The 23,987-nt window shown below is 62.7% G+C and overlaps 1 protein-coding gene across 1 annotated transcript; it reads right to left on the bottom strand.

The window, feature by feature from the left end:
• Positions 1–1,482: 1,482 nt before the first annotated feature.
• Positions 1,483–23,355, bottom strand: Rap1gap (RAP1 GTPase activating protein). Its single transcript, XM_047549972.1, is given in 26 exon segments — positions 1,483–2,462; positions 2,714–2,750; positions 2,934–3,037; positions 3,330–3,432; positions 3,986–4,109; positions 5,320–5,433; positions 6,319–6,353; positions 6,355–6,402; positions 6,404–6,430; positions 7,312–7,389; positions 9,234–9,365; positions 10,969–11,106; positions 11,439–11,525; positions 12,089–12,160; positions 12,558–12,713; positions 13,667–13,796; positions 13,927–14,027; positions 14,176–14,259; positions 15,240–15,293; positions 15,710–15,788; positions 16,055–16,158; positions 18,501–18,686; positions 19,135–19,173; positions 19,897–19,944; positions 20,858–20,893; positions 23,117–23,355. Coding segments are annotated over 25 exon segments (2,163 nt in total). The 5' UTR covers positions 23,192–23,355; the 3' UTR covers positions 1,483–2,462; positions 2,714–2,741.
• Between the last annotated feature and the right edge of the window lie 632 nt (positions 23,356–23,987).

Here is a 23,987-nt window from a genome sequence, read left to right as displayed (position 1 = left end):
TCAGAACTCTTTGCATCCAGGGCTGGTTCCATCCCCAGCACTGTGAAGGAACTGTTAGCAGCCTACTGTACAGATGAGGAGACCGAGGTCCAGACAGCTAAAAGTATCTGGTGAACAAACTCAGAGCCGAGCTCTAAACTGGGCGCTGGGGCTGCTGGCCCCTGGGGTGGGGCAGGGAAAAGACCAAGACAGAGCGCCCTGCAGCGCCAGGGTCCCAGGGTCCCAGGGGACTGAGCTGGGAGCAGGCAGGTTAGGAGGGGACCACCAAGCCCAAGCAGCCGGGAGCCAAACCCAGCTGGGTGAGGTTGGGGTTGGATGTGAGTCACAGCCTCTGGGTGGCCCGAGGCATCTGGAGTCATGGAAGGGCCCCATCGGGAAAGGATGGCACTCCCAGAGAGCCCCCGGGTGCCCTCAGCATCATCCTGGGGAGGAGGAGGCGGAGCAGGAGGGGAGCGCTGAACGTCAGGGAGGCCAGCATGGTGGCCCCGCCTGGCTCTGCTCAGTGCCCACCCCGAGCCCAGCGCCTGCCAACCACCAGTGACACCTGCTCTTGCGCTTGCCATGGGACCCCAGGGAAGTTCCCTTTGCCGCCCCACACCAGGCTGCACCCCTGAGGCCTCCCTGGTTCCTCCACACAGGGCTCTTTTCCAGAACTTGTGCCTCCGGGCACCTTCCAGCCCGCCCACTGTGCTCCCGGCCACCGTCCCCTCCAGCCCTGTGCCTCTCCCCCTCCTCTGACCTGCCCAGTCGGACTCCAGCAGCACCCACGGCTGCATTTCATGGCTCCCCGTCGCCCTTGGCATAGGCCCTGGTCCCTGGCCTGGCATTCAAGGCCACTTGGCCTCTGGCCTCATCCCTGCCCATGCCCTGGTCCCCTCCATTGCCACCTTTGTGCCCTTCCCGGTTCCAGGTGCATGCTGTCCTCATATCACACGCTCAGTTCCCTCCGTGGGACCCGCTCCCCACACCGCCCCCCTTTCTTCTAGGTCCCAACCTGTGAGCACCTGTGGCAAGGACTTTGACCACTCACCCGCTCCCGCCCCGACTGTCCTGGTTAGCTGTCCCTTGGTGCCCCTGGTGGCCCCAGAAGGGAGCTCCCTAGGCTTTCTGGGACGGGAAAGGAGGCAGTCTTTAACTGAGCACCTGCTGTGTGCCAGGCGATTGTGAGCACAGCTCGTGGGCTCCTGAACCGGCCCTGGGCGGGGGACCTGGTGCTCCTCTGTTCCAGAAGCGAAAACGGCTCAGAGAAGTCACGTTTCTCAAGACCACCCATCGAAGCAGAGATGGCACCAGGACTCAAACCTGGGGCCAAAGCAACGTCCCTCCTGCCATGGTGGAGGGGCGAGGGAGGAAGCTGGTGGCCACAGACCCTGGCCAGCAGCTCTGACGGGGACAGGTCTGCCCCTTCCACCTCGGAAACGCTGGGCGTCTGCTTTGCTGTCAGCTGGGCAGGGTCACACGAAGCCAGGCCAACTCCAGGTACAATAGCGATAAATAGAATTTATTTTGTACAACTGTCACTGACACACACAGCCACTGGGGCTTCCACGGTGGGTGGCGGGCCGGAGGCTGGCCTTTGGCGTGGCACCTAAAAGTGTGGACAGACACACAAGGACAGGGACTCACAGCAGCTGTGCCTGGCTGACCCCTCCGTAGCGGTGGGTGGGTGGCGAGGCCGGCGGTGCCAGGCCAGCCGAGACCCCTCGGCCTTAGGTGCCCGGGAGCGCAGGGCGGTGGGGTTAAGCTGGGCGCTGAAACCAGGTGCCCCCGCCAGAGGGGCCCCTCGTCCGTCACGTGTAGGCAGTGGACAGGGCATCGGCAGATCTGTGGTCAGGCGGAGGGTCCAGGAGAGGCAACGGGCACGGCCGGCTCCCTGCCGTTAGCCCACCTGGGCCTCAGGGACCTCGAGAAGCAGGTAGTGTGATGGAGGCCTCCGGGGGCCAAGGCCCCCTCTGGGGCAGGGGTGTGGAGCCGTCTTAGTGACGAGATAATCGTGTCCATTTGCAGCAGATGCCCAGAGAAGATGGTGACCTGCCCAGCGTCACACAAACCCCCACAGAAGCCAGGACCTCTGCCCAGTGCCCACTCCACACCTGGCATCCTGTCGCCTCCCTGGGTGCTGGGTGCCCTGATGTCTCCCAACTTCCTCTCCCACCTTGCTCCCCTGAGTCCAGAGGGGCACCCAGGGGGTGCTGAAGACCGAGGGGGACAAGCCAGACCTACAGTCCTGCTCCACCAACCAATCCTGCCCGAGCCCAGACCCCCGGCCTGGGGACCGGGCAATGCCAGCAGCTTCCCCACGCCCAGGTATGGGTGGCTCTGCCCTGCAGAGACAGCCCAGCGGGTGGGCCAAGGGGAGGGCCGGGAGGCAGGGGCAGCTCCAGGGCCCGGTGGCCTTGAGGGCAGAGGTCCCAGCTGCCGGGTTGACACAGAATCTTCACCTTGTGCTTCTGTGGCTTCATCTTCAGGGAAAAGGGGGACGGAGACATCATGACACAGAGTCCCCGGCTCTGGGTCTCCCGCTCCCCTGGGACTCCCAGGCCTCCCCCACCGGCCGTGCCCAGTTCCTTCCGGCTCCACCGGAGGCAAGCGGCCTCCCAGCCTAGTGCAGAGACGGGGACCGAGGCGGAGGAGCCAGCCAGCCCGAGGCCCCACTGAGAGCTGGCTCTCACCCAGAGACCCCTGTCCCCCCCCAGGCGGGAGCCCCGCTGACCTGCTCAGCTGCACCTCCCGGGGGGCGGCTAACAGCCCTGCACACGACACAGCCACCGCGGAGAGGGAGAGGCAGGTGGCAGCGCAGACGTCACGGGGCGGGAGACACAGGAGGCAGAAGTCACAGGCTGCGCCAGGACGGATGGGCCCACCCTCCTGTCCCCTTGAAGCCCCTCCCCAGCGAGTCCCCTCTCAGGCACAACCCCAGGTGGCCCTCCTACCAGCTGTGGCAGGTGCTGCTCAGATGTTTCCAGTTGGATCTTGATCTCGGGACACGCAGGGTCCCCCGACTTGCCGGCGTCTGGGTGGGGTGACCGCGAGGGGCCTGGGAAGGGGGGCAGGAGGGAGCCACCTCACTGGCCGCGGGGAGGCACCAGGGAGACGGGCATGGGTGGGCGGTCGGCACCAGTGCTGCCCAATACTCCAAGTCCCTCCCTTGGGGACCCCCACCCCAACTCGCCCCCCACCGTCCTCGGAGGCCTTCCCGGGCGACCGGCCTCCAATCTGCCCTGTGCCCCTGTCGAGTGGTCGCACCACCGGCCACCACCTGGGGCGTGAGACGGCCCACCAGTTCTCCACCGCGCCCGGAGCCACCCTGCCCGCCTGCCGCCTGGCACCTGGGGAGCTGCCCCCGCTGGCAGTGCTGACGCTGTCCTCCAGCCACGTGCTGTAGAGGAACGAGTCCCGCTTGTGAGGCGTCCCCGAGGACGAGACGCTGTCCTGGGGACACAGGGAGCGAGGTCAGCCCATCGGCAAGAACGCCAGGGACCTGGGGAGGGGCCCGTGAGACCACAGCGGGCACAGCCAGGTCGGGCTGGGCCGGGCCACTATGGCCATCCTCCTCTGCTGGCCGCCACTGGCGCCCGTCAAGAAGCAGCCCTGCCCTCAGGGGGCCAGGCCACGTGACCCCAGAGGGACCCTGCGCTGCCAGGTGCCCGCAAACGGCCAGCGGGAGGAACCAGGAGAGGGCTGGCGGCAGTCCGGGGTCACCTGCGTGCTGACACGGGCAGGGGCGAGGCCCAGGCAGGACTGGCGGTGCCGAGGCCTGGCGATGGGCGCCCGCAGCCGCGAGAGGTGAGACGAGGAGGAGCGGCAGCGAGACCAGGCCGACGGCACAGAGGAGCCACGCCGGCGGCAGCCCGGGGTCCGCACCGCCCCGCTGAGCTGGGCCCCGGATCCCGCCTCGGCCACAGCCGGGCTGGTGCTCCTGCCCACGGCACCTGCAGGCCCCCTCCTGCCCCTCCCTTGGTGCAGAGGACCCCGGGGCGCTCACCAGGCCCGTGTCCTCCCCGTCCACGCCCTCTGTCTCCTCCACCACGCTGGCAAAGCTGCTGGCGCTGGACGAGGAGCGGGAGAAGTCCTTCAGGGCCTCCGCGCGCTGGGCCGTGGCCTCCGCTCTGCACAGATGTTCCCCGTTAGCCGCGTCCAGCGGGGCGGCTGGTCCCCCGGCCCCCTCGCCCTCCCCACCAGCGAGGCCAGGCACCTCCGTGGCCTCCAGGGGCGCTCCTGGGCCCCTGGCCTCCCGGGACCCCAGTGCAGCCCCAAATGTCCTTCCTAGTGAGTGACGCTGACCAGGCCCTCGGCTCCGTGTGGTCTCATGGCTCACCACGGCCCCACAGCCCACTCCTGGCTCGGGATTAGTGGCCACCGGTCACACAGAGCAGACTGCAGCACAGGCGCTGGGCCGAGCACAGCCACGGGTTCCCTCAGCGGTCACGACGAGCCCCCTCGTCCAGCTGAGATGCCCTCAGAGCGTGTGGCTTGGGTGGGGCGGGGGTCCGGGCCCGGCCACCCACGGCCTCCCCCCCCGACCCTCGCCACGTGTTTCACGCTCAGGGTCTTCGTGCTCAGGCTGGGGTCTCACGCCTGTTCTCAGGTCCCCAGAGAGAACCCGACTCCCAGACTCGGCCACTCTGGGTCTGGCATGCCCAGCCCAGTCCCTTTCTGTTGGCCTGCTGGCTCCTGCCGACTCCTCTTGAGCCACCAGAGCCCAGCCCAGAGGGGCTCAGCCAGCACAAGGATGGAGCAGCCCTCTGGCCTCCCTGCTCCATGCACAACCACCGTCAGGAAAATCTTCTAAAGGCTCCTTGTCCCACGCGGGGTACGACTCAATGCTATTACACAAGCTCAGCCCCTGTTCGCCTCTCTGGCCTCTTCCCTGCACCCAGCACAGCCCCTCACTTATTTGGCTCTAACTGCATACTGCCCTTCCTCCCAGGCATTGAGCATGCCTCAGGGCCTTTGTACTTGTTGGGTTCCTTGCCTGAAACCCTCTTCCCTCTGTCAATTCGGAAGTCACCCCTTGGAGATGTCTTCCCTGAAGACCCACTGAGGACACTACAACCCCAGCCATTCTTTGTCATGTGCCTTCTGCTTTAACTGTCTCCTGTCACCACTATCTGGAAATGGCTTATCATGTGAGAGGATCAGCAGCTCCCAGGTGGTTCACAGGCATTTCAGCCTTGGGCAGGGACCTGGCGTGTGCAGGGTGCCCCGGCCTCCCTGGTGCCTGGTGGCAGTGTCAGGGCGCTGGGCGGGCCTGGGCCCGGGGCAGGAAAAGGCTGAGCTGCCACTCGCAGGCCCGGCTTGGCGTGCCCAGAGCCCCACCTGTTCTTGGTGGTGGGCATCTCTGGGGAGCTCTGGGTGGAGGAGTTCTCCGACTTGGGCTCCTGCGAGGCGTGCCCGCTGTCTGGAGTCTTCTGGCCAGCTGGAGGGCTCTCCCTGCGGGCACACGGGGGCAGCAGGGGGCTCAGCGCCAGGCCTGGCATTGGGGTAGAATGAGGCCCAGGCCGCGGGGGCGGTCAAGAGCACCTGCTGGCTCCCCCCACCGCCTTCCAGGCCCCAGGGCAGCCCCCGTGCCAGCAGCCCGAGGACACCTCCCAAGTCCTCCTCTACAGGGGGGGGGCCCGACGTCCCGAGACGGATAGGGAAACTGGGGCCGAGAGATGGAAAGGGACCCGCCCAGACACGTCCAGCTAGAACCCGGCAGTGCCAACGCCTGAACCCAGGATTCACCGCATTCTGAACTTCGGTGGCAGTGAGGACAGAGTTGGCTCCACGCCTGGCACGCGCTTGCTGCCCTAACCCCTGCCTCACACGCCGGGCACCAAACCCGCACAGCAGCCCCATGCTGTTGGCTGTTTTCTTATCCCAGGTTTTCAGATTAGGATAATGAAGCTCAGAGAAGTACAGTGACTCGCCCAAGGTCACACAGCCCCAGTAGTGGAAACAGGGTTTGTGCCAGAGACTGTTCTCTGCTTTCCTGGGGCAGCTCCGTGGCTGAGACCCCCGCCCACCTGCAGCCTGCCTGGGACCGGCACGAACCCCTCACACCCAGTCAGCGGTGGGGGAGCAGGGTGCTGGCCCAGGCCCGCCTCCAACCCTGGCCCCGGGCCGGCCGTGGGACCTGGGCAAGCCCGGAGCCTCGGACTGTAGCTTCTTGATCTACAGGGTGTGGGCCTCCGGGGAGCCCGCAGAGCTGCCGAGCGCAGGGGGCCGTCACCGGCTGGACAAGAGGCAGCGGTGGCCACTCCCTCCCACCCTGCTGCTGTCCACAAGCCGGGGTCAGCACGGGCCGGGGGGATGGACACAGTGCCCGCCACCCACCTCTTCTCCTGCACCTCCTGGATGTTCTCAATCCCCAATGGCGCTGCTGCGGCTGGAGCCGAATGGGCCGGACTTCTCTTCCTTGTGGGGCTCTTCCCGGGACAATCAGCGACTGTGGGGAGAGGCCTCGATTCAGTGCCCACCTGCCCGGGGAGCCCGGGGCCCCCCGCTCCCCCTTAGGCCCTGCTGCCCACCCCACCGCCCTGAAGCAGAGGTAATGAGCAAAAAAGGGAGAAGACGTGCGTTCAGAGGCAGCCCTCTAGTGTACAGGTGGGGAAACAGGCCCAGAGAGGGCCAGGACCTCTCTGAGGCCACACAGCAAGGATCATGGTCCAGCAGGGCAAGGACCTACGGGGCTGGGGCAGCCATGCTGGGCAGGGAGGAGAGAAGGCCAGGTCATGAGAATGGCTACCCATCCTGCCCCCTGGGCTTCATGGGACCTGCAGCTTGAGGGAGGTGATGACAATGAGGTAGCAGCCCGAGCCCTGCCCCGGGCCAGCCCTGCCTTCCTGGAACCGTGGAACTGCCTGGGAGAGGCTCTGGCCCAGCAGTTGAAAGACCCCATTTGCACACACACTGGGGCTGGCGGAGGCACAGAGGGCAGAAGCCCCAGGGCAGCTCACGGTGGGGAGCGGGGTTAGGGCGGAGAGAGGACCGCGCTCCATGCAGAACCAGCGATCTTGGGGGAGATATTGGGGGACGTGCATCTGGGCAGAGGGGCTCTGGGTACCAGACACTAGCAGGGACCGGACCAGGGCCCCAGGGGCCAGGGCAGAGCCAGAAGCCCCTGGCAAGGGCCACTGGCTCTGACCCAGGTGCCAGGCCCCAAAGTAGGTGTTGAGTGCCATCAGGGCTGCTGGCGCCCCGTCCTGCACGCCCTTGGGCCTGTCACAGGGAAGGGGGCAACGTCCCCAATATGGCCTCCGTCCCGAGAGTGAGCAGCGGGCAGCGCGTGCAGGCAGCCTCCAGAGCCGGCGGCCCCCGGACGACAACCTCCTCCACGGTTCCTATGCCTATGGCACTGCCCCGGCGTCCGAATCTACTCGCGCCTTTCCCAGGAATAAGCAATGACTGGCAAGCGGCAGAGGGCGGGCAGAGACAGAGTGGGGACAGAGCAGAGAGGAGAGCGAGGCGGGAATTGCAGAGAAGGGAAGGCAGGAGGAAGCGTGAGAGACAGTTACGCAGAGATGGGGCACAGGAGGGGGCGGAGACAGCGGGGCGGGAAGGGGAGGGAAGAGGAGGAAACGGGCAAGAGAGGGAAGAGGCAGGGAGGCAGGGAGGCCGAGGGAGGGAGACCGAGGGAGCAGGAAAGAGGGGGGAGAGGGGAGAAAAACAGGGCGGGGAGAAAGTGGAGGAAGAGGAAGTAACATGAAGAGAAGAGAGTTGCGCAAAAACAAAACAGAAATGGGTCTGGTACTGCCATGGTGGGTGCCGCTGGCCTGTCCCTGTCCCCAGGGTCCCTCGGAGGCCACCCACAAGAGGCTGGGCCACTCCAATAGGGAGGAAGGGAGTGGCTGGAGCACCTGGGTTGGGGGAGGTCGGGCCAGTTCCTCAGATGATGGGGGACTTGGTGACTCCTGGGCAGCAGAGGCCTTGCCCTGCTCCCCAGCTAGATCAGACCACAGGACAGGTGTGGGGTGTGCCCCCGCCACGTGACACAGCCTCGAAGCACTGAGCACAGGGCTTGGCATGCAGGAGACAGTCAGCAGGTGAAGGGTGGATGGACAGATGGCGGGATGGGTGGGTGGGGGTTGGATGGGTGGATGAGTGAATGAATGGATGGGTAAATGGAGGGACGGGTGGATGGATGGATGCTCAGGTGGATGGATGAGTGGGTGTATGGGTGGGTGGGTAAAAGGATATGTAGACAGATGAATACTTGGGTGGATGGGTGGGTGAATAGATAGGTGGATGGGTAGATGGATGGATGGATGGATGGGTAAGTGGGTGGTTGGGTGGTTAGACAGGTGAATAAATGAACAGATGGGCGATGGATGGATGGATGGATGGATGGGCGAGTGGATGGGTGTGTGGCTGGTGAGCAGTGAGTGCAGTGTCCCAGGAGGCCAGTAGGTGGCGCAAAGCAGCTGGGCCTCCAGGCAGGCCTGTCTCTCCTGCCCGCCCAGCATTCCCTGGAGTGAGGGGCCAGCTCCCGCAGGGCCTGACGGACAGTCAGTTACTACACAGGAGGGCTCACTCAGGAGAATTCACACAGAGGCTCGGTTCCTGACACACAATAGGTAGCCACAGCCACAGAGGCCCAGGCTGCTGCAACACACAGTAGGAGGTGCCACAGAGGAATGCCTACAGGGCAGTTGGCTTCCTGACACACAGTAGGTGTTCACTGGTATTCTAGGCTTAGTACACATCATATGCTCACACAACAGCCCAGGTCCTAACACAACAGGTGCTCACACACCAGCCCGGGGTGGGGCTGGCCACACAGTAGGTGCTCACACGAACTCAGGACCAGGCCCACAGTAGGTGCTCACAGGGTGCATGTCCACACAGCAGCGGAGGTCCTGACACACAGTGGGTGCCCACAGCCTGACACACATTAGGTGCTCCCAGAAACCCCAGGCTTGACAGTAGGTGCCCACACAGCAGCCCAGTTCCCAGCACACACAGACAGTAGGGACTCAATAAGGATGGGACACAGAGGCTGCCCAGGAGTTGACCTGCAGAAAGTCACACCTGAATAAATAAAGTGCCAAAGAGCTGGGGGAAGGGTGCACGCTCTTGGCACCCATGTCCTGGCAGGAGCACTTGACCCCGTGGAAAGCAGTCGTTAGACCAAGTCCAGAGCCCGGGATGGGCACATGGACAGCAGGGCAATGGAGAGAGGTGGGCCAGACTTCAGAAGGTAGGGGGCACTGAGGGCCCTGGGAGGGGCAGGGGACAGCAGGGACACTCACTATTCCAGCAGCCTTGGCCAGGTCGGGGTTGTTGGGGGCAAAGCTCCCGCTGTGGCTGGTGGACACTGTGTTGGGCTTCTTGTTGCTTAGTCCCATGGCATCCATGGACTGGCTGCGGCTCCGGATGACCCGCTGTGAAGGTGAGGGTGGGGTGGAGGTGGCACACGGGAGGCCTAGCTTCGAGTCCCTCCCTATCAATACCACTCTGGGTGACCCTGGAAGTCCCATCCTCTTGTGAGCTCTGGGTTTCCCAAGAGGCAGGTACACATAGTGCCTAAAGGTAATTCGGGCCTGGCTCTGTCACCAGCTTGCTGGGCAGCCTTGGGCAAGCCACACACTACCTCTCTGAGCCACATCCTGTGTGCTGGGTCTCGTGCAGTTGGAAGAACCGCAGAAGATACTGAGTCATAATGAATGTGCGTGGAACCCTCTAGAAACCTGTCTCTTGCATTTGGGTGGGGGGATCTCTGATCTCCCTTCCCCTACCTCCCTCCCTTTTTCCAGCACTCTACACTGAGTGCTCGCTGTGAGACCAGGTGCTTTACATTCACCCTGCCACTCAGTTTGCCCTACAGGGTGTTACGTATCATCATGCCCATTTCACAGGTAATGAAATAGGAAGAGATGAGCCTAGAACCCATCTGCAAATCCTGTGCCCTTGACTGTGGACTCTGCGACCTCTGAGAAATTCCCTGACCTAACCTAGGTCTGGCACCTACCGGATGTGAGGCCATTGGCCACTGGAATACTTATCAAAGAAACCACTCCACACCCTTGCTCACCCACCATTTCCTGTCTATAGCAGACAGAGGCAGGGCTCTCTCCAAGCCTCTTTCTCCAGCACCTTCTGGGTGACGGGGCTAATCCCCGTATACAAACCCACAGCTCCAACTTTTTGGCCTGCCTTGGAGTGAGGGTAAAGGGCAAACTGCCCTGGCTGGGCACCTGGAGGATAGACAGTCCTCTGTGGGTAGAGGAGACAGAAGCAGAGAGGCCACTGCCTGGGGTGAGTCCAGGCCCCTCCAAGGGGAAAGAGAACCTCCTGCCTCCTCTGCTTCTCACTTTGGACAGTCACGCTGAGGCAGAGGGGTCAGGATTGTGCATTTGCTTTTTAAATTACGTTGTGCTAACCTGACCACTTTACAAATAACTGCAGCTGTATGAGGTGGTTGTTATCCCATCACCCAACCCCACGGATGAAGAAGCCGAGGCTCAGAAAGCGCCCGAGCTGGTAAGGGACAGAGCTGGGATCTGAACCCAGGAAGTCTGTGCTCTCAACACTGAGCCACGTCAGGGATGGCCACAGTAGGTTGCACAGGTCAGGTCCCTCTTCGATGGTTCTTGGTTTAGGAAGCCCTCCTAGGACCTGTAGTTCCTTCCCTGGGTCAAGACAAGTCTCTTCTCTGCTTGCTGACCTGGCAGCCACTCAAGGGCCTCCAACCTTCAGCAGAATTCCCAAAAGGGCTGTGCCCCCAAGCCCAGGTCTCACCTCCTCCCCAGGTCACGGTCCCACCTCACACTCCTCCCAGCCTGGTACCACCCGCGGCACAACGCACGTCCATGCTCACCCAGATGCTAGGTGTCCGGGCCACGCCCCCAAGGGGGAGCCGGCTCCAGCCCCGCCCCCGGCCCGCCCACACCATAGCCACGCCCCCGGCCTTTCCGAGCCACTCCCCCGGCCCGCCCGAGCCACGCCCTGCGCCCGCTCCCCGCGCAGGCGACCCGGACCCTCCACCTTGAAAGACTCGAAGAAGCCGCCCCCGCCGCCGCCGTTCTCCATCTTGTCCTCGTCGCCGCCGAGGCCCATCATGGACTGGCTGTGGATGTGGAGCTCCTCGTAGAGCGTCTCTAGCAGGGCGGCGCGGGTCCGCTCCTGGGGCCAGGCATCGGGGAGCCCCCAGTGACCAGCCCATCCCACAGTTCCAAGCCACCTTCTCCGAGTGAGGCGGGCGCCGGGAGGTCCTGGGCCCGGAGCCGGCTGGCTCCCTCTTTCCCTCCGCAGGTCGGGCAGCCCCAGGGCCCGCCTGGCCCGGCCCGGCCCCCTCTTCCTCCACCCAGCGCTCTGCCAGATCCGGGCTGGACGCTGCCCTCCCGCTTGCCCTCCCTCACCCACGCCCTGTAAACTCGTCCCCCCCAGGTCGCCCCCAAGACCAGGGTCTGAAATTCTAGACTAGAAAAGGGGCTCAGCCGAGAGCCCGTCCTCACCTCCAGTTTGGCAAACTTCTCGGCCTTGTAGCACGCATATTCAGCATTGATCAGCTTTGTCAGCAAAAATTCCTGGAACTCAGGCCCCTGGGAGCCCCCAGTGTGGAGGAGATGGGAAAGGAAGAGGGGGTGTCAAATGAACGAGGGGCGGGCTGAGCCCCCCACCCCCCACGCAGGGGCCCAGCTCCTGCTCTGTGCCATGGCTGGGGACCTGGGGTCACCCTCCTTACTGCTAGAAGGGCATCTCCTTGGCTTGGTCCCCAGCCCAGGCACTGTGAGGGCCACCCACCCCCTGGGGAGAGCAATCTCCACAAGTTTTAGGGTCTGGGGTAACCCAGGACTGAAGCCAAAGGCCTGAATTGTGGCTTCCGAAAGGTCCCAGAGACATGTACCCCCTTCCCAGATATTTTAGAGGAAAGAAGATTGAACTGTCAGAAAGCAGGAATGAGGAAAGGCCAGTCTGCTGTGAGAAATGGCAGTCATATACTTTACTCCATGACCTTGGGGAAGAGACCCAATTCTTATCAAGGTCAAGACAAACGCCAGGTCCCAGCTGCAGGACAAGGGTGCCCCAGCTGCCCTGGCTTCAGGACCTCATGAGGCAGAACCTGGGTCCCCCAAGACCCTCCCATTCAATCCTCCTCTCTCACCTTCCTAAACACTGCAGGGTCCGGGAGGGGGGGACCAAAGAAGGGCACATCATCCCTCGCAGTGACGGAGACCTGGTGGAAAGGGCAGTTGTCCTTGTGGCCGTGGGGGCCTGTTCTACCCCACACCAGCAGAAGTCCCTACTTCCCTCCCCGCCCTGCCCCTGGGTGCGGGAGACTGTGATGGCTGAGTGGATAAATCCCTTTCACTACATTTCAGCTCCTCCATCCTTTGCTCTGAATTCCAGGGGCAGGGCTGGCCAGGGGACCTCAGATCATCAGGGATGGTGAGGCAGAGGAGGCTAAAGGAGACAGAGGACTGGACAGCAGGCCAGGAGGTAGGGTGAAGGGCGTGGTGGGGGTCCTCCCTAGCCCCTGCTTACAGTGGCAAGAACAGACTCAGGCATCCCAGTGGGGCTAAGCTTGGCAGGGGCCCTTGCTAGCGCCCCTGGAGAGCTCTGAGACCACCCACCTTATAGAGGGGGCCATCGGGGCCGCCACCCTCAGCCTGCACCACCACGTAGGCGTGCAGGAAGTTGGATGCAATCATGTCGGGCACAAAGGGTGTGTTCTCATCCTGGAAGACCACGGCCACGATGTCGTTCCCAATATGCCGCTTCCGCTGCAACTGAACACAGGGCCACAGGACTTCACAGCCTGGCCACGGTGGGCTGCGGTGCCCAGAGGGGTGTGGGAAGATTTGAGGTAGGCAGAGAGCACATCTCAGGACTTGCTTCCCCCCCAAAAAAAATGTGTTGAAAACTTGTCGTAGAGTTATTTTAGTTCCCTTGGAAACCTGTGACAGATGAGAAACTCGAGGCCAAGAGAGAAGTGATTTGTAAGGACCTGCAGTGAGCTTGGGACCTGGATTCAAATCCAGGTCTCCTGGTTTCCAGGCCCGACCTCTCAACCCTTCTCTTATCTAAATGGCCCCAAGTGTGACCCTTCATTAAATAAACCAGTTCTACTCAGTGTGTGTTCATGTTACTAAGAAGAACGGATGACCTTATGAAAAAGAAAAGAAAAAGCCACGAGAACAAGGAAAAATATTCCCATTTTTCCCACAGTACCCCTGTAGCACCCTGGGCTGGGGACATGGGTAAGGCAGATGACCCTAAGGAAGCTCAGGTCAAGGCAGCACATGCTTTAGTTCAGTTCCTGGAACATGCCCTGCACCTCAACTCCAGGACTCTGCAGAAGCTGTGCTGGAATGTTCTGCCTCCTTTCAGCTCCTTTGTGGCCTATTTTGAAAGTTCTTCCTTACTCCTGTATCTGCCAAATATCAGTGGCCCACAATGCCCTTCACTCCTCACAGAAATCCTGGTCACCTTTTCTGGTTCCTGCTGGGTACAGAACCTGTCCACATGACCCTCCACCCTCATCTACGAGGCCGGTGCCATTACTATCCCCACTTCACAGACTGAAGTGGAGGCTTTCCCAGGGCCCTCGGTTGGGGGGACTGGATCATTTCCATGCCTGTGTCCCAGGGCCCAGCACCGAGTCTGGTGTGGTAGATGCTGAACGGACCATTGGGGGGCAAGGCTGGACAGTGAAAGGCAGGTGGATGGGTGCCCAGGCTACCTGCTGGGTGTCCCCTTCTGTGTAGGGCAGCTTGGTGGACACGTGAAACATGATCTCCTTGTTGCGGAAGTTGCAGTACACAGACTCGGTCCCCGTCTGCCCGTGGGTCACGTCCAGGCCTCCTCGGAACCTGCCCCGGGGCCCCCCAGGCCACGGCTCAGTCTCAGTCCCCGACGGGCCTCCATGGGGCCAGGCCGGGGGCTCCCTCCCTGCCCATGAGCACGGTTGGTCAGCTGTGCTTGTCCCACCCCAGGACTCACCCCTTGAAGTCCTGCAGTTTGACCTTCTGGCCCAGAAACTCCAGGAATTCCACGAAGGCCGGGCTTTCCTCGTTGGTACTGAAGAGCTCTTCCTCTGAGGTCTGGGACCACAAGGGGCCACCGTCATGGAGCCGGAGCGCCGGAGCTGCCCCTCCCCCAGCCCCATTCACTCCCGGGGGAGACGGTCCCCTCCAAGGTCTGGGTGCTGGACGGAGGGCAGTGGGGTGGGGGCAGGCGGGAGGCGCGCACCTGCCCGAGCTTCTGATAAATGACTCCGAACTTGAAGTTATTGCTGATGACATGCTCGTCAAAGGTGACGATGAGCCGGGAGGCCTGCAGGGGCGAGGGGGACAGTGGTGACAGATCGCACTTACAGGTAAGCACCCTGGGCGCAGCGCCACGCCAGGCACTGCGTGTAACCCCCACAGCAAGCCCAGGGACACTCAGGCCACTGGGCTTCAGAGGGCTTTGGCAGCACACCCCCGCTGGGCTCGGCCCGGCCCACAAGGTCGGCTGCACTCCTGGGCTTTGCCAGGAGCCCCGCGCTGCCATGGCCCAGGATGCCCCGCTCTGCCCCGGAACACCCACTCGCTCCCTGGGTCCCCTGCAAACCCGCCTCAGCCTTCTAGAACAGTCGTCCCCCCGGCTTGCTGTGGGCCCAGGCAGGGCTCCTCCTCACCTGGCCTCAGTTCCCCTTCCACAGCCAAGAGCTGGGACCTGACTTCTGGGGCCCCTTCTGAGGACACCATTCCTAGACCACGACACCCCTCAGGGACCTCATCCTCCTCCACAAGGGCTCACAGGTCTTCAAGGCCCACCTCCTCCAGGAAGCCCCCCTGGCTAGTTGAAAACGGAAGCCTCTGTCCCTGACCCCACATGGCCATAGCACCTGGGACTAGCAGGCAGCACTGGCGGGGAGCAGCAGCTGCCGTGGAGGGTGTCCGTGTGACTCTCTTGCCCCAGTGGGGTCAGAAGTCAAGGCCAGTGGAAAGAAGACTCATCTCAGGGTAGTCTGGAGCACCAGCTGCCCTTAGGAGAGTCCCCAGACAGTACTGAGACTTTTCAGACGTGAGTGAGACCTGCCGCTAAAGCAACTCTGGAATTCAAATGAGGCCTTCCTTATCTGCTGTGCATCTTTAGGTAAGACACAGACCTCTCTGTGCTTCCTCTTCTGCAAACTGGACTTTGCAGAGAAGACACCAGGATCGTGAGAGGACTTGAGGGAAAGAGCCAGCACACTGCAGGTCCCCAGTAAACACTCAGCTCCAGTGGCCCACCTGCCCTCAGTGACCAGGGCCCAGGTCCAGTCATACCTTGGGGTACAGCACGGGGTAGAATCGATCCACGTTGACATCTTCGCACACCAGCTGCAGGAGGCAACAAGGGAGGGGCGTGAGGCGTGGGCCAGGCAGCCGGGAAAGGGGCCTCCTGGGCCTCGCTGGCCAGGTCCGGGCGGACAACAGCAGGAAGGAGAAGGGGCTGTTCTGGGAACAACCAAGGCTGAGGCAGGACCAGGGGCTCGCGGCTCTTCAGAATTGGACTAGGGAACTGGGGTCCCCTGATAGCTGAGCTGCAAAGAGTGCCCAGGCACACGGGTGGGGGACAGGCACCCAGGAGAACCCAGCTCACACAGACCCTGCGGGAACTAGGGAAGCAGGACCACGGGGACAGGCTGCGGCACTCGAAGCAGGAGCCGAGGGAGGGCTGGGGCCCAGCGTGGTCCAGCCCTGCGTCCCCTGGGGCAGGGGGCCAGTCACGGGAAGCCTGGGAGCAGAGTCCTTACCTTTGCCATCTGGACCACATTAGGGAACTCAGTGAGGCAGGAGATGGGAATGACATCGTGGTACGTCCGGCACTTGGTCCTGGGAGGAGAAAGCCCGTGGAGAAGGGCTGGGCGGTGGGAAGGAGGGGGAGCCCTCTGCCCTCCTTGCCGAGAGACGGGAGAGGACAGACTCAGGGACGACCACAGTGAGGACGGCACCAGGCCCGGCTGGGGCACTAGCCTGCTGTGTGACCTCAAGCAAATCCTGCCCTCTCTGGGCCTCAATTAGAAGAGTAGATAAAATGAGAAGGCCTTTGTAGACCCCAACCCTTCCTGCCGTCTCAGGGTCCCTTACATTGTCCTCACCTGAGCAGCAGCCGGAGGTGCTCTTGATCCCCAATGACATCATACTTGAGTGAGAAGACCAGGTGGCCAAGGGCAGTGTCCAGTGAGTAGTAATTGAAGTGCTCCTGTGGTCGGAGGTGGGCAGGGGAGTGGGTGAGGCTGAGCTGGGGGTTTCTGGAAACCAGAAAGCCAACCTGCTCCCAGGCGGGGTCCTCACCAAGCAAGTGTGGTCCACAGCAGACTCTGCATCAGACAGATCTGTCACTTACCAGCTGGGTCCCTCACCTCTACGCCTCACCTTCCTACATATAAAACGGGAGTGACGCCTCCTACCTGGTCAGGTGGTAGGGACTGAAAAACTACCTGCACAGACGCGGGGTTCGGTGAGCATCTGTGGTGACCTTTGCTCCCTGGCTCCTCATCAAAGTCAGGGCCACGTACTGTCTCCCTACCCTCGCCCTTCTTGGGGAGGCACACAGTAGGTGCTCCATAAGAAAAGCCAGTTAGCATCAGCAAGGCCCTGGGTTCGAGCCCCACCACTAAAAAAGGAAAGAGCTGACTAGCTGACTGCCGACCTGTAGCTCTGCCCCAGCCAGGACCCACGGGAAACAGGAAGTGAAGCATCTCACGACACACACTGCAGCGGACCAGGTGGTCCCACCCTCCTGCCTCCTGGAAAGGGATCAGGCTGTGGAAGACACCCTAGAGGGCACGAGGGGTGGCTGCTTCAGGGGTGACACCCACATGGGAGCTGGCTGGCAGCTCCCGGTGGAAAAGTCCGGAAACCAAGTGCTGCGAGCGTGGCCAGGTGCCATCCCAGCCCGGGGTGGAGCCAGCCCCAGCCACGCCCACCCCGGGATCAACCTGGAAGTAAATCCTGTCTGAACATGAACTCTGGTGTTCAGAAGCCTGGCGGAGAAGCGGAGGCAGGGGATTTGCCCCCCGGAGCTGCAGTTCAGGGGCACTCTGAGTGGATCTGGGGTGGGGGATCCTTCCAGCACTGCCTGGGCTCCAAACAGCAGAAGCCCCCAACTGCTTAGCACCATCCACTGGGGAGGGGCAGGCACCTGCAAGGAAGGCCTGACCCTGACCCTAACCCTAACCCTAAGCCCAGAGGAGCCCACAGGGTACAGCACAAGATGGCCTCAGGGGCCCAGGCCAGCGGTGCCAGAGTCACCTCTCCTCCTCCCTCTCCCAGAAGGCAGTGCCCAAACACCTGGCTGCTTCCTGAGGCACTCCGTCTGCGGTGGCAAAGGGCCCTGCCTCCCTGCCAGTCCCAGGAGCGCCGTCCTGCGTCCTGCAGACCTAACCCCAGTCCTTATGCCCCTCCCACCTCTTCACAGCCTGCTGCGCTCAAGGCCGTGTCACATCAACTCCTTTGGCAAACTGAGTGCCAGCTGTGTGCTCTTCCCGGGATCCTGCCTCTGCCAGGCCAGGCGGAGAGCCGCGGCCACCTGGGGTGCAGTTCTCTCCACCCACAGGCTCAGTGGAAGGCAGAATCCCTCTCCATCTGTCCCCAGGTGATGGCTCCTGAGCCTCCTGCTGGGTGGACCCACCTCCAAACCAGACAGTGAGCCCCAGAGCTTCACAGGGTCAGGCCAGTGCCCTGGGCCCAGGCTGAGGTCACACAGCTTCTCAAACCCCCAAGAGCTACCCCCTCCTCCTAGGGCTGGGGGTGAAGCGGGGGGACAGACGGACCACACACACACGCACACGCACGCACACGCACGCCTAGGAGCCTGATCCTCTGACAGCGCATCTTAATGGAGGTCAGCCAGAGCAGGCTCAGCGCTCGGCTCAGTGACTGCGACCTTGACCCAGTCACTTCACCTCTCTGAGTTTCAGTTTCCTCTTCTGTAAAAACAGGATAATCTTGATCTCACACAGGGATGAGGAAGCGGTGATAACAGCTAAGGTTCATTGCATGTTTACGACTCGACGGGCATGGCTCTCCTTTTTCTGGCCGTACTGGGGAATGAACCCAGGGCACTCTACTACAGAGCTCCTCCCCAGGACCCGAGTCTGCTGTTTGTTGCTTTCTGCAAGGTACCGAGAGCAGCGCCAGGCACACAGCTGGAGCTCATTATTTGCTCACTGATGAGTGCTTACTTCGTTCCAGATGCCATTCAAACCACCTTACAAGCATCATCTGTTAAAAGCCTCACAACCGCCTCCTGAGGTGGGTGTCATTATCCCCGTTTTTACGGAGGGAGTCGGAGGCACGCACAGTGAAGCAGCGTGGCCATGCCTAGGTGGGAGGTCAGAGCCAGGCCCAGCCCCAGCAGCCGCGCCTGCTCACCGCCAGGTCATCCTTTGCCTTTGGCAATAAATGCTTGTTGCATGGATGAGCGAATCCACACGCATGCGCTCTGAGACTGTCACCCGGCCCCAGCCCGAAGGCCCTCCCTCCCTGAGGACCGACTGTGCCAACCCCAGCCAGACCCCAACGCCGCAGCTGGCTGCCCACCTTGCCGAGAAAGTGCTTCCGGTAGACGCGGGCTGTGGGGTTGTACTCCAGCTTCACCTTGGTGGTGGGGGACGGCACGGGCTCTGTCTCGGGGATGCTGGTGATGTCATGGTTGGTGCCCTCGATCCAATAGCCCCCAAACTGGGGCAGCAGGATGAGGGGGAAGGGCCCTTCTCGCCCCAGGACCTGCAGAGGGACCCGGCTGAGAGCCACCGTACAGCACCCCCAGGACACCCTCCCGACCCAGACTCCGGCCACTCCCGCCACGGCAGAGGAAGCTATGGCACAGCCCAGAGCTCTGCAGACCCCAGGGTTCCCCTCCACCCCTCTAGGTACCTGCTCCAGCCCTTTCCCTCCCAGACCCGACAGCACCAAGCCCTATGTCCCAGGCTCAGAGGAGGGGAGTGGGGAACAGGGAGGAGAGCTGGGCACACGGCCTTGACCCGGGAGGTAGGAACGTTAGCGCAGAAGGCCGAAGGGTTCAAACAGGCTCCAAAGTCTCGGGCCTGTACACTGAGCACCCCTAGCAAAGCCTGCGGCCAGGCTCCTGGGAGGGAGGACCAGGGTGCCCAGCACCCGGCACTTGGGCCTCCCTGGGCTTGGTGAGGGTGGCTTGGGTGGTCCAGCCAGGTACCTCGTGGACGCTTGGGTAGGGAATGTAGTCCTCTTCTGTCTGCAAAAGACAAGCGGCCAGAGGCACCGATGGGTGGTATCCCCACCCTCCTCACCCCCCAGGCCCCCTGGGACCATGGCTTCACCCCCGCGGCTAAGGGCGGGGCAGCACCTTGCCCTGGGCTGACCCTACAAGCCAGACCAGAGTCAGGCCAGGCTGAGTGCTGGGTCTTCCGGGCTCGTTCTGCCTCTCCGGAGGAGAACTCTGGCCACCCGGAGGACCTACAGGACACCTTGCCCGTTTTTGGTGCAGCCAGTCAGGGTGGGGCCCAAGGACTGGCATGCCAAGCTCCCAGGTAACCTGACGCTGCTGCTCTGGCCCTTACTGCCCATGGCCCTGCTTAGTTCTGGGCCCACACCCCCAAGTCCAGCTGTGTCTTCTAGGGCTGTGCGGTCTTCCAGGGTTGATGGATCCCAAATCACCAAGAGCCACAAGCCCCTCCCGGGTGTAGGCCTTCCATGGCTGCCAGTGGTACAGGTTCCAGGGAAGAACCATTTCGGGCTGCTGCCGAGGTGGGGCAGCCTGGCCAGGTGGCAGTGCAGGTGGGCAGGGAGGTCTCCAGGGCTCCGAGCTCTTGGGGGGGGGGGGGCAGGACACCCTGCTCACCCAGGGCCCAGCACAAAGCACACAGTAAGACCCCTTCACAACCGGGTGGCTGTGGCTGCACTTGGAGCCCGTCCCCCACCCGCGGGGTCTGCTCCAGAACCATGCTGGTCCACCTACTTTGAGGGGTGGCGGGAAGGAGCATCGTTGTTCGTCCATCCTGCTTCCCTGAAAGAAAAGGCAGTACCCCCTTACGCCCCGCCCCACGCCTGCTGCCAGGCGCCCTTCCCAGGGAAGGCTCACGCCCCTGTGCTGTGGCCCACGTGGACGGGAAGCCCTAGGAGAGCCCTGGACAGTGGGAGCCGGCCGGGTACTCCCAGGGTAGGTGCTGGCCAGCTCATGCCTAGGCCGCCGTGAAGCGCCAGCAGCGGCAGGGAGGGCCGGGGGCTCTGTTCAGGAATGCACGTGCTGCGGGCGTGTGGGCGCGGGGAGGGGGCTCCTCATCATCGCAGATCGGGGAGCGGGGAGGGGGTGGAGACGGAAGACTACGGGAGCAGAGACAGGAGGGCAGGGAAGACAGGGTGGGCTGACGTCAGGGAAGGCTGCTGGGTTTCTGTGAGCCACCCCCAAGCCACCACCCTCCCACCCACCTCCCCCAGCACATGTCCACACAAAACACAGACAAGGGCCTGGAAGAGCAGGACTGGGGGGAAGGTGGCCAGGGTGAGGCGGAGGCAGGGCCGCACCCAGGCTGCCGGGAGCACCACCAGTGCCCCCACTCTGGCTGGCGGGCACCTGGCATCTGTCCCCTCCTTCATTCTGCCTGGTGTGCAGCAGAGCCTGTGATGCCTCTTTGGGGGTGAGGGTGAGCTGAGCTGAAGCCAGCTCTGCTGGGGACCTACGCAGGGACAGGAGCTGGGAGTCCGAATGGAACCCGGTAAGAGAAGAGGTGGGCACTACGGTCCCCTCTTCTACTGGCCCCTCAGACAGAGGCTCTGGACAAACTGCCGCCATCGTCTCCTGGCATGGGTTGTGGAAGTCTCCTGGCCTGTCCTCAGACGGAGGCCTGGAAATACTGAAGGCCCCACTTCCAGCCCGCCAGCCCTGCGGCGCCCCAGCCGGCGTCTGCAGCCATCCTCACCTGCATCTTCTCAATCATCTCAAACAGATCTGTGTTCTGCAACAGAGACGGAGAGCCAGGTCAGTCTGAGGTGGCCCAGCGGATCCTGGGAGCCCTGCAGAGTCTCTACCCACGCCAGCCCTCCAGATCCCCTCAATTCTGACCCGCCACCAAGGTGCGCGGCAGCAAGAGGGGATGAAGCAGGCACGTGGGGGGGGCCTGCGGCCCAGGCTGGGCCAAGGGAGACGAGCCCACAGCCCAGGTCCTGGGTGCCGGGCGGCCCGCCCCACTCAGTCCTCTTCCCTGGGGGAGGAGGCTGTCACCCTTGGGGAGAGACAGATCTCCTCCATGCCACTGTAAGGTTGGCAGTGCCAGGACAGGCAGATGGAACCCTGCAAAAAGCCCCTAGTCCCAGACCAGAGACAAGCCCAGATGGAATGAGAAAGAAGGTCCATGCTTCCATCTCCCAGGAAGAGGGCCAGTTAACCCAGGCCACAGCCATGCTCAGACAACCCACTGTCCCCCCAACAGAACAGGGTAGGGGCTGTGCCAGAGAGGATGCTGAGGTGCCCAATGGCCTGACACCTGAGCCTGCTGGCGCCCTCTCATGCCAGCAGACTCAGCCAGCCTGTCCTGAGGATATCAGGGCACTCGCAGGGTTAATCCAGCGTCTGCCCACTGCTTGGCAGCATGGGCCTCCCTGCGCCAACTCCCAGGAACCTTCCTGGAAGGCAGCAAGGATGCTGAGTGGGGGCTGGGGCTGGGGCGGGGGCGGGGCTGGGAAGCCCCCAGAGGCCAGGGATGGTGCCCCTCCCCCAGCCCTCCCAAGGCTCAACAGTTCCTGCTGCCCAGTGGGGGCACTGCCTGAGCTCTTGCACATGTGCTATGGGTTGTAGAACAGGAAACGTGCGTGCGCGCACATGCACACATACACACGCGTACATATTCATGGTGTCTATGTACAGTGATGCTTAGACCCAGAGCCCTATGTGAACACACAAATACACATATGGCATCCTGAGTTACACAACAGCACACTCATTTACACACACACACAAACAAAGTCCATGGACCACAAGAGATACACAGACAAATGCAAACCTGCACGTGTGCAGGTCTGCACTCCAGTAACTGCACATGACACAACACGAACACCACAAAAGCACCCTCCTGTCTGAGACCAAGACAGCCTGAGATGCACTCTGGGGGACAGGTGGTTGGAGACACAGAGCCCCCATTTCCCATCAGGTCACACACACACACTGTGCGACAGACACAACAGACCCCATCCCACAATGGACATGAGAATTCTGGCAAAGAAGGCTGCACAGGGCAACTTTGGGTCATTAATCCCCATGGTGGGGACACAGCCCTGCATCACCCACCCACCCAAGCGACCTCCCTCCCCCCATGCATGTACACACACACACACACACACACACACACAGCCCTGGTGAAGTCGTGACACAGACAGCCCATGTGCATCCTCTGAAGCCTGCCCACAGAACAAGACATCTTCTGAAGTCCATCTCACGAGTCCCCAGGAGACCCACCTCATGGTCACAGATAGCCACACCCAAGACCTCTGAGTGGAGAAGAGAAGATTCCATGGGCAGTAACGGCTGATACCAGACATGCCTGTCGACCCCACACACTGTGGGACAGCGACACTGGCATCCAGGCAGTCAGACAACCTCCCACGCCCCTGCGATCCCAGCAGTGGGGGGCACTTTAATGACCTCCAGGGGCCACACTCAGGGTGACCCAACAGGCCGGAACAATGAAATGCAGCGCCTTGCAGTACTGAGCGAGAATCACTCACATAAACACTGACACATGGTACTGTCACCCTGAGTGTACACACAGCAACAAGTGACACCCACAGTTACCTGGCACAGGCAGCAGCAGACGCCCTGACACATGGCAAGGGAGGGCTGGGGGTGAGGTGGCCCAGACGGGCATCCCCACCTCACCACAAAGTTACACTGTGACATTAGGATCCCCAAACCTGGCAGGGCAGTCATAAAGTTGTCCCGATGGTAGCACTCACACGCAGCACCCCTGTACCCCAGAGTCACAGTGCCACACGTTGGTTCTGGGGGCAGCAAGAGCCCAGGGCTCCAGACCCCAGGACAGGGGTGCGCCCTTGGCCGCCGTGGCCGCTGTCCGCCCAGAAGTAACACACCCGCCCCGCCTCGGGCACAGCTGCCGCGCTCCAGAGAAGTCGGGCTGACACCGGCCGGGATCCCCCTCGGCCGGGCCGCCCCGCCGGGTCCTCACCTGCCAGCCGGCCCCAACCGGCAGCGAGCCCCTCCGCGGACGGCCTTGGGGCGCTGGGGGCCGCGGCTGCGCCATCCCGAGCCCGGCCCGGCCCGGCCCGGCCCCCGGCCCGCCCCCGCTTTGGCTGGCCCGGCCGGCTCCGGCCCGCGCGCCCCGGCCCGGCCGCGCCAAGCTCCGCGCTCCGGGCTCCCGCGGCGGCGGAGCTGCCTGCGCTGGGCTCGCCCGGGCCGGGCCCGGAGGGGGCGGGGCGCCAGGTACCGGCAGCGCGGGCCGGGGCGGGGCTGCGGCGGCCCGGGGCGGGGACACAGAGGCCCCGCCCCCGGTGCGGCCGGGCCGGGGGCCGCATTCACTGCGCCTGCGCTCTCTGGGTGGCGCGCTGGAAGCTTGCAGCGAGTCGGGCTCCCTGGGGCACCCGCCTTCTCTGTCTTCCCAGGGTCTGGGTACCCCTCTTCGGGGCCTCATGACCAGCATCTTTGGACAGGCTGTGAAGCCGGACAGTTGGAGGAGAGGGTTACCTTGGAGACAGGACTTTTCGTGAGCACTTACTTAATGCTGGGCCCTTTGCTTGTCTCCGCGTCTCGCCATAACTCAGTTTCAAATGCCATTCCCATTATACAGATGAGGAAACTGATTCCAAGAGGTAAAATAGCTTGCCCAGGACTACACAGCGCAGAAGGGGCCCGGAGCTGCTGTTTAGGGCTCTTCCCTCTTCTCCACACCTCTCCCCAGTCTGACAGTGACTGACTGGCCTGTATGCACTCTTCCCAAAGCCCTAGCTGTCCCCTACCCAGGGGGAGACTGCCACAGTGCCTGGGGTGGTATGGAGAAAAGGGTTCAAGTGGACTTCAGGATATACGGGTTCTAGCTCTGG

The sequence above is a fragment of the Sciurus carolinensis genome, chromosome 1, assembly GCF_902686445.1.
Source record: "Sciurus carolinensis chromosome 1, mSciCar1.2, whole genome shotgun sequence".
Taxonomy (NCBI): domain Eukaryota; kingdom Metazoa; phylum Chordata; class Mammalia; order Rodentia; family Sciuridae; genus Sciurus; species Sciurus carolinensis.
The sequence above is the reverse complement of the archived record's forward strand: the minus strand, read 5'-3'. Positions and strand labels throughout refer to the sequence as shown.